The sequence below is a fragment of the Sinocyclocheilus rhinocerous genome, unplaced genomic scaffold (genome assembly GCF_001515625.1).
Source record: "Sinocyclocheilus rhinocerous isolate Xijiao unplaced genomic scaffold, SAMN03320098_v1.1 scaffold591, whole genome shotgun sequence".
In the NCBI taxonomy this organism is placed as follows: Eukaryota; Metazoa; Chordata; class Actinopteri; order Cypriniformes; family Cyprinidae; genus Sinocyclocheilus; species Sinocyclocheilus rhinocerous.
In genome coordinates, this window is record NW_015641476.1 from 2742038 (window position 1) to 2753568 (window position 11531).

General features: G+C 36.0%; 1 protein-coding gene across 1 annotated transcript in view; it reads left to right on the forward strand.

Moving 5' to 3' along the window:
• The window catches only part of LOC107755112 (FH1/FH2 domain-containing protein 1-like), a 63532-nt gene that overhangs the window by 38615 nt on the left and 13386 nt on the right, over positions 1–11531 (forward strand). The window contains exons 12-17 of the mRNA XM_016571812.1: positions 3219–3323; positions 5530–5622; positions 6326–6349; positions 7085–7129; positions 8933–9023; positions 11198–11243. Coding sequence (XP_016427298.1) covers positions 3219–3323; positions 5530–5622; positions 6326–6349; positions 7085–7129; positions 8933–9023; positions 11198–11243 — 404 coding nt within the window. The remainder of the gene's footprint in view (positions 1–3218; positions 3324–5529; positions 5623–6325; positions 6350–7084; positions 7130–8932; positions 9024–11197; positions 11244–11531) is intronic.

An 11531-nucleotide genomic window follows, 5' to 3' on the forward strand; every position in this document is an offset into this window, starting at 1 on the left:
TATGGCCATGATAAGTGCTGAATGAATGACAGGCTTTCTGTTGTAACATCGCGCAAGGTAAATAAGGGTGACATCTAGTGGAGAAGACTAATGATAAGATTCACGTTAATCAGATCTTGTTTTAAATGTGTGCTGAAATAAATCCCGGAAAAGATCGATTCGCGGCTTTTGAGAATCAATATCAAATCTACGTCATTTAAAAAAAACGATTAATCGAAAAATCTATTTTTTTGCCCAGCCCTAGTAGTTTCACTTTCACAACGAAACACAGCGCCTTCAAGACATGGTGGCGGCGGCGGCAACAACAATACTACAGCGAGAATAAAAGTTACGCCTTCTTTCTTTGCGTGAACATTTGGGCGGCGTTATGCAAATCTTCCCACATAGCGAAGTAGACATGTGGGGGCATGTTAGAACGAGCCGTTTTAGGTAGGCGTGGCTGACTCTTAACTTTTACAAAGAATATCTCTTTGGATTTGAGACTTTAGTCTTTGCAACTTTACAGGTCTTCTTTATGCACCAAGAGCTTGTAACACTCCAAAGCGAAAGGAAAATTGAAATAGCATCATATGACCCCTTTAAAACGTGATTTATAATCCAGAAAATAACTATATCCATTTTCATAAAAATATGTGTGGAAAACGTAATCTTTGCAAGATAAAACGAAAAATTATTTCAACTACATTTCACTGGCATTTGTTCTCCTACTAGAAGGTCTACAGAGCATAAAGCATTTTTAAAATAGTAGGCTACCAATACAAGGTATTTTTGAAATGAACATTTTTAAAAGTTACAATTATGCAGTTTTACACAGGGTGTATATTTTGATTTTTGATTTTGTATTTGAGCTGTGCGGCGTCCGTCAAAAATAGACTAGGCACCTATCTATAGCGAAGCGGTGCAGAGTCACAAGCATTGTGACAAGCATTGACTAGAATGGCTACGATCAGCTCCGGTGGCCGCGTCGGAGCCGTAACAGACGCACGCATGCGGTGTAAATCAGGGGTTATATTATATACCGCACTACAGGCTACAGCGCCATCTATCGTCGCCATAGGTTTAAAGGAAAAGAGCACTTTTAGATAAACAAGGCAATAATAGTGGCATTCGTGGAGGTAGGAAAACAAAGTTCTTTATGAGCCGCAGGATTGCGTGTAATAAAGAATTAAATGCAAAAGAAAAGGCTGTAGAGCTGACAATTTCTGTCAATGGTAAGTTTTAATTTAGAATGCTTGTGATAATGTAAGAAAAGTACATTTTGCCAATTGCTTGAGCAACTTAATATATAAATCTAGAAGTAAATGCAAAAGTAAAAAGCATTGAATAATGTGTTGCTTATATATATCACAAAGCTGAAAAAGCATTTTAAGTAACAATGTTTGGATTTGAAATCAAAATAATGGATAAATGTTGTGTTTGTAGTAAACAGCCACGGATCAGTTGTAGACACAATCAGTGCTGCTTCTGTACCGCTTACGTACCACACATGGACTGCATACGCACTGCAAACGGAGTATGTGTGAACCCGGTGTAAAAGGGGCCTCACAGCTCACGAAATCAGGCTTGTGCTGTTTGTAGGCTGTTGCGCAACAATTGCACGATTGTCAAAACAAAAAATGTAGTGCATGATCAAATATTTAGGTGAGATAAATATATATTTTTGAAAAATGTCAAAAAAAATCCACTCCCACAAGAGTCACCTAAAAGAGGAATTCATTTTCAAAAATTAAATTTAGGCCCAGAATAAATGTCTAAAAATCTTGATTGAATCATCACTATAAATAATTCTACATGATAAAAAGAAGGCTTTAAAAAGATCGGTATCGGTGATCGTATCGGCAGATACTGCTTTCTGTGATCAGCGATCGGTTTTGGCCTCAAAAATCCTGATCGGAGCACCCCTATAATGTTTGTCACATGTTTGAAAAACTGTATTATTAGTACCTACCTACTTTACAGTGTCCAGCCTAACTTGCTATACGTTGCACGGTCATTATCAGAGTCTTTGCACATGAATGGTCAGTGGTTGATACATGAAACATTAGTGGTAAAAATAATGAGTGTATATTTTCCAGTCTGTGTAGGTGAAGTCCTAATTACTTAGATTCATGTAGTTAATGCTCATTTTATTTACTACGCTCTGGGTGTCTTATGTAATTATCATGTGGCACTCAAGATACCCGACAAATTAACTCAAATGATCTACCATTCTCATTCTTCATAAGCCATTTATAAAAACATAATTGTGCGTAGTACTATAATATACTAGTAATATACTATTTTGTTATATTGATAATGCAGATCTGCATCACACATGGGTAAATAGCATTACATTCTAGTTACATGTATGCTTAAAAGCTTGTGAATATCAGTTGAAGTTTTCAGATTGTCAGGTGTTTCTGGGTTTTGTAGATGGGGTATGTGAGAAGCTTTGGTTGGCTGCTTCTCCCAGTTTGCCCAAGTCACAATGTGCTATTTCAAGTGTTGCCTTTGGCCAAAGTGAAATGTCTTATTGAGTCAACAGTCCTTGCACATATATGTGGAACGCGAATGTTTTATTTGGGAAGCTTTCTTCTCTGCGTAGAGCTACAGGAATGTTTTCTGGGTTGGACAGGATGTGTTTGGTCTTAAAGGTCCAGAACTGGGCACAATTGTGATCTGCCTATCAGCTCTCTTGATCTGAGCTTGTGTTTTCCTCTAAATGTTTCGCCAGTTTAATGTGATGTCACAAAGGAACGTGACCAGTCACAAGCACAGGAATTAAATCCAATAAAACAGCAGTTTATATTCTATTTTTTTATTTTTGTGATCACTTTAATTGCATATGCCTAGTTTTATGCATATGCATAGTAGTACATAAATTGCATAATTTATCAATAAATATATGGAATACATAAAGTTAGCATTATTTCTGTAGCATAAATTATCTTTTAGGATAAGTTTTTGTAATATTTGGTTAACACTGGTGATCATTCACTTTTGTGTATCCTTAATTATAACAATTTCTATTCATATGCCATTTTCCTCCTCTTCTAATTTAGTAATGCATATTTTCACAATGGCTCTGGGTGGTTGGGACTGTTTCTCTGATTCTTGCTGATGTTTTGGTCCTGTCAACATATTAACCCTCTGTTTGTCCATGTAACCACCATCACTGTTCCACCTCTTTCTCTCTACTTCTCTTTCCTCCCTCCCACAATTCCTCGGTCATTCACTAGGGGGCGCTCTTTTATGAGTCAGTACATAGCTCACATGGGGATTTCTAGACGGAGGTTAAAAAAGGAGAGGTCTATAACAGAGGAAACCTCAAGCATCTCCAGCAGGTCTGTATCACATTTACATCACTTTCTGCTTTTGAGCCTTTGACTAATTGTTTGATGTTTGTTGAACTTGTCCTGGCTACTGATATGAGGCCAGTTTAGAGCTCCTATTATATTAAAAGTAATCTGGATTTTTGAGTTTGTAGGTCAGCAAGCCAGAGTAACTTCAACAATAAATTAATCTCATTTCAAACTTTTCTGAACTAACAGTAATTACAACATATAACACTCACGCACATGTAAAAAAAAAAATGTGTGTCTTATTAAATATCTGACAGTTGACGAGGTGCATCACAAATATAAAAGGTGAACTAATGGCCACACAAAACAAGACTACAGAAACATAATAGCACTCTGAACAAATGGTGGCAGGGAGGTGTTTGCAGTGAGAACTTGGCAGTTGCAGGAGAGGATTATTGTAGCACACTAAAGAAGTCCTGAATGCTGCTTTCTCGAGTAGAACCGCAGAAGAAGCCTCTCACAGCTTTCTGCTCACTGTAGCCATGATGTCAGCTCGTCTGCGAAATGATAAATAAAAGTGCTGACTCAAATGAAGCAGCAGGAGGGTTCAAAGTGATCCGTCTGAAGAAACATCACATATGGATGTAACGATTAACCGCGAGCCGGTCGAAAATCAATTCAAATATGTGACTATTCAAATCGGTTGAGATGCTAAACAAATCGCGATACAATTGGAGTAGGAGTTTATATGAATGTATCTCTGAGGGGAACTGACTATCTTTAGAAAAGTTTACGTGGTATTTTCTTTTCATTTTACCTCTGAACAATGCATATTGAAGTAGTGTTCATGCAGCTCTGCTTTGTTTACAGCGGTAACCCAGGAAACACTGTATCATTGCTGTTCATGAGCGCCACCTGCTGTCAGCGAGTGAATCTGCATCTCATTCAGTTCGTCTGCGGTTTCGTTCAGATATGTTTTATGTAGTATAGTTTCACAAAACTAAAGTCAGACCATTCTGTTTTTGCTTTAGATTAAAAACTACTCATGCTGCATATTTGTTTGGACCATGATTAAAATCCAGTGGTTGCCTCTAATTTTAAATGGAAAGAGCACAGGCAAAGCCTTAGTTTGTTCATATTAAGAGATTTCTTTTATTTGTGTAACTTACTTGTTTGATTTGGGGTTTGTTTTTAAAATTTAAGTTTAGTTTTGTTATATTTCAATTTCACAAAGAAACGTGCAGCAATAGCCTAATAAAACGACACCTTTTCATTTACTGTATAATGTCTTCAATCTCATTTTGTAAGAAAAAAAAAAATCGTGAGAAAATCGAATCGTGAAATCAAAATCGAATCGTGGGTTGAGTGAATCGTTACATCCCTACATATTAGATTAGCAAACTGCTGTTACAGCTGGCCAGTGCTGATAGTCATTTATTAGTTTATGAAATTACACTGATTTAGTTAGTAATTATATGAATGGGTAGCATTCATGACTATACTACTACTACTTTTATTGTTATTATTATTATAGATTTTTTAGTTGAAGTACAATACTTCAGCAAGGATGCATTAAATTGATCAAAAGTGACAGCAAAGAGTTAAATTGTTACAGAAATTGTAAAAAAAAAGTTCAATAAAATAAATGCTGTTCTTTTGAACTCTCTATTCATCAGAGAATCCTGAAAATGTATCTTTTTTTTTCAACAGTAAAAATAATAAATGTGTCTAGAGTGCCATTTCTGAAGGATCATGTGATGCTGAAGACTTGAGTAATGGTGAAAATTCTGATTTACCATCACAGGAAAAATGTACATTTTTCCTATATTAAAATAGAAAAAAACACGTTCTATTGTAAAATACACAATGCACAATGTCTGTATTTATTTTAATGGTAGTTCATGTAGAAATGAACATTTACCGAGATTAATAAACGCTGTGAAGTTGTTATTCATTGTTATTTCATGATATCGAAAGCATTAACATACGTTAGCCTTATTGTATTGTTTTTCTTAAAGGAGCTGTATCAGTATTGTATCCATAAGAAAAGCTGAATGTGAAAATTAGATGTTGTTTTTTGAAACCAAAAAATTTACCTTCAAATAGTGTATTTCGAAGTGGATGGAGAGACACATTTACCGACATGCACATCCTTTTTGTGTTTGTGTATGTGTGGACGTGATTCACATGAAACTGCCCATACTGTGCTGTAGCCTTTAGCTTGCACTAACTAATTGTCTCTCCACAGAGCATCTTTCACAGAAACGGACTCTCCTCAGGAGGTCCCTTCCCAGACGGCAGCAGAGCAACCCAGCCGGACGGAGGGAAAGCGAGTCTTCAAGTAAGCAAGCAACTGATCCTGTGATAGGAGGAGTGAGGGGAAAGGCAGAGGAAAGAGATGTGAAAGGAGGTGTAGGTATTAGAGAAGGCAGGGCATTTTGGGAAGAACTTGAAGGTCTTGAAGGAGCAAAACAAGGATGAGTTGAATGGCGTAAGCGGTTTTGAACAGTGTGATCTGTGACACAATATATATGGGAATCTACTGCGCTAACTGTGCAATTACAGGAAAATAGGTAAGTCTTCAATTTTTGAGGTCTCAAAAAATATGGAATTTATTAAGTGTTGAAGTGTTTAGTTAATTGTTCTCTTAACTTATAACTTGAAATATCTGGAATTACTACACTGAGGATTAGTCTTATTATTTTCCCTCTAATGCCTAAGATCAGGTGTGTTTCTTACTTTTATCTTTCTACTTTTACTCAAACGCTCTTGGCTTGTATTTGTACTTTGTAACAGATTTGCTTTCTTCAATATGTTCTTTGCCTTTTTTTGTTCTATTTTTCTTTCTGTTTTTGCCAATTACCTGATTTACCTGTCTTGCTTTCTCTCTGTCTCTTTTTGTGTGTATTCTCTCTTCCTGTCTCCCCCTGCACCTTTCACTCCTCTCCTCTCTTCTCTCATAATATTTGGCACGTCTCCTAATCTCTTCCTCCACTGCTGTGGCACCCAACATTCCTGCGTTTTGCTTCTCTCTCCTTTTACAGACAGCACCAGGCAGACAGTGTTTGGTGAGTAGCTGCAGCGTGGCCAAAGAATGTGGCTTTTGGAGGTGCTAGTACTTTAAATCATTGTGATGCTTAGTCATTTTGGGGAGACAGAGTCATAGAGGGAGGGATGGAGGAAACAACTGCTGGCTGGAAATTTTTGAATAAATTAAATCGATCCATTATATCTGCCAAAGACTAATCCACAAAAAAATATTCTAACAAAATGAATATGTTTTAATAGATGCATTTCATGCATGGTTAACTTTTTTACCGTAATTATTTATTTTTCTTTTATTGTTTGCTATGCTACTTGGATATTTCTGAAATTGCATTAGTGCAGAATATTTATCAAAGTTTAGAAGTGAGAGTTGCCTTTTTATTGTCATGAATGGACAATAATTCTTTCCTCTGTGGCCTTTTCCCCCTCATTGTCATTCTTTATTTTCTGTTTTCTGTCATGGGAAAAGTAAAGTTCTTCTTTCATCTCAAATTGCTACTCAAAGATGACTTTATCTCCTGTCTTATTATGTGCTGCAATCATATCGCCGTTCATGGAAAAATGTGCTATTGTTGAAATTGCCAGAAAAATCCACAAAGCAGTTTTCTCAAAGCTTTAAAAGCCATAGTTAAACCAGATGTGGTGTAATGTCAACAGGTTTTTCTAAAGGTATTTTCTATACATTTAATGAGACTTGTGCAGTGTAGCTAACAGGAGTGATATGGGCAAAGCGTGTAAATTAAAGTGTTTCTCTTCAGTCCAGAGAGTGTGAATAGAGACTTGCCGGTTCTGAGGAATTATGAGTAAGTATACAGCAGCTCTGTATGGTTACAGGCTCTCTTTCTGCAAACATCAGCATGCGGTCAGGTGTTTGGGGGCTAACTCCGCTGCTACGCTCAGAAACTGAGGCTGTGTGTGAATATTAACCTTTAATTTGGCTATTTATTTTTAATTTAATGTAGTATAATTCTTATAATATTAATGATTCTACGTAGAAGTAACACGTTTTAATGCAATGGCACTGGGTTAAACGGTTACATTCTTATCTACTGCCTTTCTCAGCAAGTTTTAAAAAACAAAAATTTTATAATAGATTTCATCATGAATATGTCATTCATGTGAAGCCGTTTATTCTTGGCACACATGCCTCAGTGTGACTGACAGTTCTTCTGGTGGATCACTGTGGGGAGAGCCAATGCTCGACTGTGAGTTAATCAAATCTGATCAGCATGGTGGTTATTGAAACAAGTAATCATGCAGAAAATTTGTTTTCTACATTTATCTAAGCTTAGAAGTAAATTATATTTGAAATTGTGGGAAATAATTTATGAGAATAATTTATATGGTGGTGGTGGTGGGCTTTGTTTGACACAGGGCTTTTTTATTGTTTTTAAAGTGCATTTATTTATTATTCCATGTTGCCTTCTTGTACAATATTTTTGATTTGTTGTCTCTTTGGAATATAACTGCATGGTATTGAACAAGTGTGTAATAACCTTTAAATATAAATATATATACACTACCGGTCAAAAGTTTGGGACTTGTAATGTTTTTTAAAGAAGTCTCTTATGCTCATAAAGGCTGCATTTATTTGATCAAAAATACAGAAAAAAAAACCGTAATCTTGCAAAATGTTATATAAAATAATGGTTTCTGTTTTAATATCCTTTAAAATATAATTTATTTCTGTGATGCAAAGCTGAATTTCCATCAGCCATTACTCCAGTATAAAGTGTCACATGATCCTTAAGAAATCATTCTAGTATGCTATTTATTATTAGAATTATCAATGTTGGCAACAGTTCTGCTGCCAAATATTTTTTTGGAAACGGCAATACTTTTTTCAGGATTCTTTGATGAATAAAATGTTTAAAAGAACAGCATTTATTCAAAATATAAATATTTTCTATCTTTGCTATCAGTTATTAACAATTTAACACATCTTTACTGAATAAAAGTTTTAATTTCTTTCAAAAAAAAGAAAGAAAGAAAAATGCACTGACCCCAAACGTTTGAACTGTAGTGTATATTGTTAGAAAAGATTTCTATTTTAAATAAATGCTCTTCTTTTTAACTTTTTATCCATCAAAGAATCCTGAAAAAAGTATCACAGGTTCCAAAAAAATATTAAGCAGCACAAACAGTTTCCAGCACTGATAATAAATCAGCATATTAAAATGATTTCTGAAGGATCATGGAGAAATGATGCTGAAAACTCAGCTTTGCATCACAGGAATAAATTAGATTTTAATGTATATTAAAATAGAAAAACGTTATTTTACATCATAATAATATTTCACAATATTACATTTTTCCCTGTATTTTTGATCAAATAAATGCAGCCTTGAAGAGCATAAGAAACTCCTGTAAAAAACATTAAAAATCGGTCCCAAACTTTTGACCGGTAGTGCATATTTTTGTTACTGTACTAAATAGAAGTCTGGACAAACTGAAAGTATTCAGTCCAGCTTAAATTTAGTATATGCCTTTGTGATTTGAACTAGTTTATGGTTTCACTGTTTTCTGCAGATTCAGAACACTTATGTGTACCAAACCCTCCATTTACAGCTCAGTAAATGAGTGCTTCTTCTCCGTTGGCTTTATAGAGACAATTTCTTGCGTAGTCTGGCTGCATCCCAGTGGGAGAAGAAAAGTAAGTCATACGGCGCACATGAGAGACCTTCTCTAAGCGAGAGTGTGGCGTCTGCAGATGTAGAGGCATCTACTGAAGCCAAGCAGCCGGTCTCCAGCTCAACCACCACAGGTGCTGATACCCTGACCTTCTATTCCTTACAATGTCACACTGTTGTGCAGATTTCTTCCTTTTCAACCGGCTGCGTTCCATCTCTCCAACACTCCACTTCTCTGTTGTTCTCTTCCTCTGCTTGTCTTTCTATCTATCAAGACTCCAGTCATGATCCGACATCTTAATCTCTCTGCTTTCCCCTGAACAATGAAGCTTTACTAAACCTAAATGCTTATGAGTGTGTAAGCGTATTTGTGGTCATTTATTTGTCTGTTTGTGTGTGTCCACTGTCATGAAGAATTACAAGCTAGTCTACACTGTATGTCAACTCCTTGAGGTTATTGCACATACTGTTAATTGCCAAGTCTGGAATGTGCTCTGATTGTTCTAGAGCAAGTTTGTCATGATTATGTAATGTGTCCTGCTGAGATTCATAACATTCAGCATTCCAACTGATGGTTCTGACTGCTTTTTAGAGCTGCACACTTTTAATTATTGCTTGCATGCGTGTCATCTGGTTTATGCCAAACATAGATAGGAAGTTGCCTAACATGATTAATGTTGTAAGGTTGAGATTATCTTTTTGTGTTCTTCTGGAATCATGGGTCCTGCAAGGCTGAAAGTCGCTAATTAAGTGTCAGAGAGATGATGATTGATCTTTATGGAAGCAGAAATGATAGTTGGACAATGGCCTGCATGTATGCAACTGCCAGTCCACATCACTGCTGCATCTGAGAAGCAATATTTCATCAGCAGTAAATTAAATGCACTAATAAACTACTGTATGCAGTTTATGCAGTTGTGGTTTCAAACCTATATAACTTACTTTCTTCTGTGGAATACAAAAAAGATACAGTGTTGTTGTTGTTGTTAACGAAAACTAAACTATTAATAAAACGTTTTTTGTTAATTAGAATAAAGGTATGGTAAAACAAATATTACATGAAAAAAGGAAAAAAATCTTTTAAATTAGAAATGTTGTCTTGGCAACTAATTGAAATAAAATAATTTTAAGCTGAAACACTAAAATATTAAAACTAAAACTGAAATAAAAATAAATTAAAGCTAAATATATGGTATTTTTTTTATATTAAAGGGGTCATATGATGCTGCTAAAAAGAACAGTATTTTGTGTATTTGGTGTAATGAAATGTGTTTATGTGGTTTAAGGTTCAAAAAACACATTATTTTCCACATACTGTACATTATTGTTTCTCCTCTATCTAAAACAACGTCACACACGGTGGCCTACAGTGAGCAGAGGCGCTTGAGAACGGCGCGGCCGGCGATTTCGACGAAGGAGCGTCCGGAAGGACATGTGACGACTACGGGCTGGACTCCTCTTCGTCCACGGTGAAAGCCGATTCGGGCGATCGACAGCGCAAAGTTGTAGTATTTCCTCAGCGACCAGCACGGATCAGCTCCAGGCATGACGAAGCAGATATCGTCTCTTTTGGAAGACCAAACAAAGTAGTTTGTGGCCGACTCTTTAACTTTTATAAAGAATATCTCTTTGGATTTGAGACTTTAGTCTTTGCAACTTTACAGATCTTCGTTATGCATCCAGAGCTTGTAACACTCCAAAGAGAAAGGAAAAATTGAAATCACATCATATGACCCCTTTAAAAATACATTAAATATGACAAAGGCACATAACACAACAACTAGAACTTAATGTTTTAAAATTAAAACAGAAAACATTAAAATTAAAGCAAATTCAAAATAAAAAATAAATACCATAATAGTGTATAAATAATACTAAAACAGCACTGTTAACTGTTATGAACTTCCTGTGGCGACTGTGTGATCCTGGTTTAACAAACACATTTTCTCAAACCAAAACTGAGAAGATGTGTAAAGTAGATTAGCAGCATGGACAGGACTGTCTTTTGGATATTAATAGTTTGCTTCATGAGGTGTCACATATTCACAACTGTTATAGGAACTTTTGCATGGAATTATATAAAGTTTTTGTACGGTTTAGGCACTGCTGGATCTTTCTTTGTGAAGTTGTGTTTTTTTCAATGTTTTCCAATGTGTCTTGCAGGATCTATTAGTGGTCCGGGGTCTCAAGGGGTAAACTTGACCAGGCACACCCTGGAGCAGCCAGAGGACACAACAGCAGCCCACAATGAAGCAGGCAAGAGATTCCATTCCCACCACAACCCTCCGTCTCTGTCATTCTTCATGTCATTCATACTGCCTCTCTGTCTGCCTATGACGTGAACAAACATTGTCTTCCACATACCTACTTCAAAGCTTAGCCAGCCGTCACTCTTAAAATGCCCCTATTATGCCATTTTGAATATTGCCTTTCATGCAGTGTGTAATGTAGTCGTATGTGAATGTAAACTATCTGCAAAGTTGTGAAGCCGACAGTGCACGGTAAATAAAGTTATTGTCTCTCAAATAAAATAATCGACTCTGAATCACCTAAACGAGTCGTCAGGAATTATAAT